Source organism: Macrobrachium nipponense, chromosome 19 (genome assembly GCF_015104395.2).
Source record: "Macrobrachium nipponense isolate FS-2020 chromosome 19, ASM1510439v2, whole genome shotgun sequence".
Lineage (NCBI taxonomy): Eukaryota > Metazoa > Arthropoda > Malacostraca > Decapoda > Palaemonidae > Macrobrachium > Macrobrachium nipponense.
Window position 1 is genome coordinate 81,803,911 of NC_061088.1, and position 6,198 is coordinate 81,810,108.

General features: G+C 34.6%; 1 protein-coding gene across 1 annotated transcript; it reads right to left on the reverse strand.

Annotated features, from left to right (window-relative positions):
* Positions 1–300: 300 nt before the first annotated feature.
* On the reverse strand, positions 301–5,335 carry LOC135212155 (uncharacterized). Its single transcript, XM_064245579.1, has 4 exons — positions 5,087–5,335; positions 2,852–3,168; positions 1,382–1,526; positions 301–431 (listed from the first exon to the last, which is right to left on the reverse strand). Exons 1-4 carry the CDS (start codon positions 5,166–5,168, stop codon positions 301–303), a joined length of 675 nt encoding a protein of 224 aa, XP_064101649.1. The 5' UTR covers positions 5,169–5,335.
* Between the last annotated feature and the right edge of the window lie 863 nt (positions 5,336–6,198).

Consider the following 6,198-nt stretch of genomic DNA (forward strand, 5'->3'; position numbering starts at 1 on the left):
AACAAACTTTCACACTTTTTGGAAACCATTATCTCTACGAAGCCTGAGATACGAATACAAGAATATGAGGAAATTCCGACGTCTGTGGCATGATTTGAACTCGCACTAGGAGTACTAGAAGAAGGTCACGTTACCCACCTGACCACGAGAAGGTCGGGAGGGTCATGACCTTGTCCTGATACGAGGATCCTACCCTTCGGGTCTCAGGTTTTGTAATGTCAAGCTCATGCAAAAAAGTATGAATGAAATCGAGAAGTTAAAAGGCCATTGTCATTTATAAAATGACTTACAATGTGGTTATCAACAGTTCAACCACAGCTGAAGTTTCTGTTTACTGATACAAGTGCGAACAACAGTCTTACCTTTACGAGCAACTGGGGTCTCATCACGAGTTTCCTCCTCATCGTTACTGCCAGAGTTCTTGTTGTGACCTGTAATTCAAATGAAGCAAGGTTGCAGTCTTAAAAGAGCGTCACGATACTTTATATCTCTAAAGGAATTATTACGAGGTGGCCGGTAACTAAGTCTCATGATGTCAGAAAAAAAAGCCACAATACTGGCTAGGAAAAATATAACATAAGAAGGTCACATTAATTTATGGTGGCCGGTAATAAAGTCACAGGAAAAAAGTTATGGTTTACCTGGTGAATAGTGGATGAACCTTCTAAGCAATGAAACTTAAAACATTACCCTCTTCACCAGAAGTATTATCACTACAAATATATTGTAAAGTCTACTGTTTTATTTTCAGTGCTTTGCTCTTTGATTTGCAACCAGGAAAAGAGTACATTTAATTATATAATGGTCTACAAATAACAATTATAATAGTCAACAGACCTATTTAATTATTTATTCAGAACTATTTCCCATCCTACTTTTCAGTTTGGTAAAGCAGCAAATTCGCGTGACACTGAGTCTTCCTAAGAGATTTAAATGAGTACCTAAATAATGCTGACAGACAAAATCAAACACATGCGTAGTTAGGTTCTTATGAAGTCATCACATACAGTACATAAAATGTCGTAACCTGAGTGTTAGCAGTTTTCATATTTTCCCACCATATTTAAAAAAACCCAGAAACAAACAACATACCCATTTTTCGCTATCTAACTGATGACATAAAACAATAAAACCTGTCTTATCACAAATAGAAATACAAAGCATAGACATAAAACAATAAAACCTATCTTATCACAAATAGAAATACAAAGCATAGACAACGAAAGAAGTTCAAACATTCCAGTCAACGTTATTGGAAATCTCAAATCAAGGTAGGATATAGACTTACATAAGGTAACTAATAGTCACCACATTCTACCCCACATGAAAAAAGTTAAATACGAAACTTTAGCCAGGACAAAAATAATCATGCAACACTTACCATTCCGATGTTCTTGGGAACCCCGAGAGCATACCGAAAAAGGACTGGAAGCCTTAAGGCGGAGGAAAGTAACATTATCTCGAGTCAACTCGTGGTTATCTGTATTGTTGGCACTGAAAATGACTTTGGCATTCCCAGTAGATACCTGAAATAATAAAAAAAAAATGTAAGCCTAAATAAAGGGCTTAAGGTCAGGTGATCTGAATCCACTCTCTACACTGCCAGTCAGTTGTTAATTCACACATCTCTCTCCTCCCCGATTAAGATGAGATAATTGAATTCACTCACAATAATTCGTTGCCTTTGCCAAAATTAAATCATCATATTTCTAATATTTTTTTTATCTATTTTTTACTATAAAAGTAATATTAATTTTTTCAAGGAGATAGTCTACATAATAGAAACATGGGGCGCTTCCATAACAAATCAACTTTAAACTTCATAACAGTGAAAATACATTGTTTTACTCAAATAACAAATTGGATGACATTAACAATAAAAAACATCCTAATGTTTTAAGAAAAATGAACATTACAGAGGTAGTGTAACGTAGATATTCTGCTTAGGGTAATGCCCAGTTCGATTAAGACGGAAAACATCATTGGTGTAAAATTTTAATTCTGAAAATTAGTACTTTTGAGAATCGGTGAAATTAATATTCTTGTAATTTTAAGCATCACTACTTAAAAACCAGCAGTGCATAGGGATTATTTTGTAACATATACATCGGCATGATTGTTGAAATGTTCTTTCTCCTTTTATCCTTGCACTAGGTTAACTTTTATCCTACATCTAGATAGTTTCATGACGTGAACAAAATATTTTCCATAAAATTTGATTACTCACTGTTCTAGGATTTGACGTATACTATTTTCATTTGACACAATAGGTATCCATGAAATTATCTACAAACTATCCCCCCAAAAAAAACTGACAATTAAAAAAAGATAACGAAGATATGAACACCTTGCTGAATCATTCTGCGAAAAGTGTGACATAGATACGAACATTTATTTTTCATTTTTCTAATTTTTTTTCCTTTGTAAACAAATCTTTCGGTTTTAATGGAACTTTGCATCTCCATGAGGTCTCATCCACCTACTGAAAATCACGCTTAGTTTTGTTAGGAGCATTTTGGAGCAGAGTGAAAGAAGCAGAACTGCAAAGAGTTTTTCAGGAATATCCTGATGCTAAATTGAAACTCACCTGCAGATTCACGAATACTCTTGGGGTCCACTGAGATGCGATTTCGATGTTTTCTGCATTTTTTAAATTCACATGAAATCATCGTATCTTTCGAAAAAAAAATTTTATGTTGTAACTTTGCAAATCGGTGAGAGAGAGAGAGAGAGAGAGAGAGAGAATAAAATACAACTAAATGGAATTGACAAGAATCATAATGCGTTTCTAAAACTTAATCTTATAAATGACTTACATCGACATCTCACCAGTTAAAACAACTAGACTAACCCTAGGTTGGAGGACGGTGATGTTCATCCAGCAATCACTGCTTATAGAAGCATTGTAACTTGATTTGGTGCCAATCGCCAAGGAATTCTCATCCTTTGGTTCGTTTCCTTTGTAAACTTCCACGTCTACCATAACTTCAGTGTCCTTTTCTTCTGATCTTACAAGTAACTCATCTGGTCTTACAAGTAACTCATAACGTCTAGCAGAGGCAGGCCTAAATAATAATTCATAACGCCAGGGATTAGTACGAGTGTTTTTTCCACATGATTCTTTCGCGGTGAACCAAGAATCACAGCTATCCATGAATTTACCGGTATCTGTTAAGAAAAGAAAAGAGGCTTATCATTCTTGGTGACCTGATCACTCCTCTTATAAGGCACCGCAATTGAGAGTAAGCATATTAAACAAATGCTCGTTTTTAAAAGGTTCATAATAAACTTTAAAATCGGTGTTTCACGTTCACTGCTTTGATGTCTCATGTATAAATTTAGCTGGAATGCTGAATTTAGTCACAAAAGAAATTAACAGTACTATATTACGAAATGACAATGCACAAAATTTTGTGGCAGGAAAATACATCCACCTTCTAATCTATAAACGCAAAAACAAACATTCATTAAGGCACTGAATGTTAAGATAACTACATAACACTAAGATACTTGTGTGAGAATGGATCTATTTCATCCCTAGCTAAAATATCCTTCTCCGACAAATTAAAGAGTTTATCCTCACTGGTGGTGGAAGGGCTTAAGCCGAAACTCAATATAGTGTTATTTTGACCTACAGAATGGTCTGTGTGGCATTGCGGCAAAATTTGAAAACATTATTAAGTTACCGGGTTACCACACATTATCTGCAACCTCTTTCAACTACTTCGGCCAACTTATTTTCCCATAGGTTACGCCATTGTTCCTTTCAATATCAAACGTTCTCTTCATAAATACAATATCTACTTTACCAATCACCCGTTGTTCTTCTATTTTAGTCGTCTAGTTACGTTGCCCCATAATCCATTGTAGCAACATGTTCCTGTCCGGGAGAGGCTGATTCATAACCCACAGCCATAATTCTTATTTTTTATTTACACTGTAGCATCTTGAATGAGCCTCTTATGCTATATATATATATATATATATATATATATATATATATATATATATATATATATAGATATGTATATGTATATAATGTATATATGTATATATATATATATATATATATATATATATATATAAATTAAAAAAGCGAATTTAGTTAATTTTGTTCCTAAATTAACCATAATGACAAGCGGAAACAAATAGGGAGTGGCCAGCACCCATTATCAAGACACGCAAACTATATCATTTCTCCTGTTCGGGGCCAGAAATTCCTATTAATTGTTCGGTTGACACGTCACTACTTGTCCTTTGTCATTCATCAGAATATGTCATAGAAGAAGTGATTTTTTTTATTTTTCCTTTCGTGCTTGGTGACAGTATCTTGGCAAGTTATCGGTCTACATACACACGCACACACACAAACATATATATATATATATATATATATATATATATATATATATATATATATATATATATGTGTGTGTGTGTGTGTGTGTGTGTGTGTGTGTGTGTGTGTGTTTGTGTGCAATCATACATTATCATGCCGCACGTACACTTCTCGAAAGCAAACGTCGAAAATATCGTCGGAATCTCAAGCATATTAAGTGCCTATCTAAATTTCAAGTAAGCTAATATCTTTTTTTTTCCACTACAAAAACCAGCTAAAAGTTTGCAAAACTCACTCTACTTGATGCCGTAGTACCTCTCAGTGATAATAAAGAATCTTACATCTGGTCACTGCTATGAAACATCTACAGTTCTGAAGTAGATCTGAAATCAAGCTGGGGACGCTTGAAGATATAATTAAGATTTTTCTATTTCGTTATTTTTCTCAAAATGTAAATCAGAAGCTACAACACTTCCAGTTCCTAACATTCACGCTTATTAATGCTGAAAATAGTCTGCACTTCTTGCATTACACTATGCTGACGATTACACTTAAATTATATTCTCAATCGTGATGCAAGATAGAGAAAAAAATAATGAGATAATGGTATTTTCACACCTTTCCAAGGGCTTAATTAAGGCTTAAAATGTGTTAAAGGCTATCATATGTTTTCATAAGTATTCATACACAAAACTGCTGTATAAGTCAAAGATAACATAACATGAATGGGCATAGAAAAGTACGCACCTGAAGGTTTCGTAACGCAGTCACCAAAAACGCCGAGACATCGAAAACTCAGGAGCGCTAATGTTCCAAAGATGAGATTCATGCTTCTCTATTCAATGTTCCACGAGAACTGAAGCTCCTTCACTCTGCCTGAATTGCCTGTCGAAAGGAAAGCACAAGGATTGTTTGCAGCAGTATTCAATGGCTTTCGAAATCTAGCAACACTAAAGAAAAGAAAGGAATCCGGGCTTTCTTTGCGGATGCAGCTTTATCACTGATATGACAATCGTGGTCAGACAGCTGTGGTTTCAGAAGCAGCGGATGTCTATATTCCACAGTTGGAAACTCCTTCAATTCTATAATTAGACACTGAACAATAACTCAAGTGGGCTTTAAATGCTTAGTACATTTATGCACGCGTTTGTGTGACTATCAACCAAAATCAATTTCCTTTACGAACCCTCCCTCTCACATTAAAACTGCTAATAAGCTTTCTGATGGAACGGTATGGTGGCATTTGTTTGTATATAATCATCTCTCCGCGTTCGAAGATGTCATTTATTATTACTTACATGCTTTCTTTCATTGGGTATGAAAGAATGAGCGCACGTTAGTACACACCCACAATATACATATATATATATATATATATATATATATATATATATATATATATATATATATATATATATATATATATACGCTCCCAGAAAATGTATAATTTCGTAAATTCTAATAACATTATGACTTCCTTGTTAGTATGTGTATTCTAGTACCGTAAACGTCAATGGTGATTGAAAAAATATGACAATTATGATAAGGAAAAAGTATGAGAGAGAGACACACAGAGACACAGAGACAGAGAGAGAATTCAATTGAATTGAATATCGAGTTAAGGCCAAAGGCCGAGCATTGGGACCTATGAGGTCAATCAGGGGTGAAACGGAAACTTACAATAAAAGGTTCGAAAGGTTCAACAGGAAAACATCGCAGTTGCACCATGAATCAATTGTTACGGAAGGGTGGGAAGTAAGATGGAAGAGAGAGAATATGAAAGTAGATACAGTTAAAGGAACGAACTTAAATAATATCTGGCAAGCTTTCCTAATAAGAAGTGTTTGGGATCTGATATA

Excerpts from the sequence above, each read along its gene's own strand:
- LOC135212155 (XM_064245579.1), bottom strand. The coding sequence starts at position 5,168 with ATGAATCTCATCTTTGGAACATTAGCGCTCCTGAGTTTTCGATGTCTC. Across the intron at positions 1,527-2,851 it reads TCACCGTCCTCCAACCTAGG|GTATCTACTGGGAATGCCAA; the intron begins GTTAGTCTAGTT and ends TTATTATTTCAG. Across the intron at positions 432-1,381 it reads TTCCCAAGAACATCGGAATG|GTCACAACAAGAACTCTGGC; the intron begins GTAAGTGTTGCA and ends TTTGAATTACAG.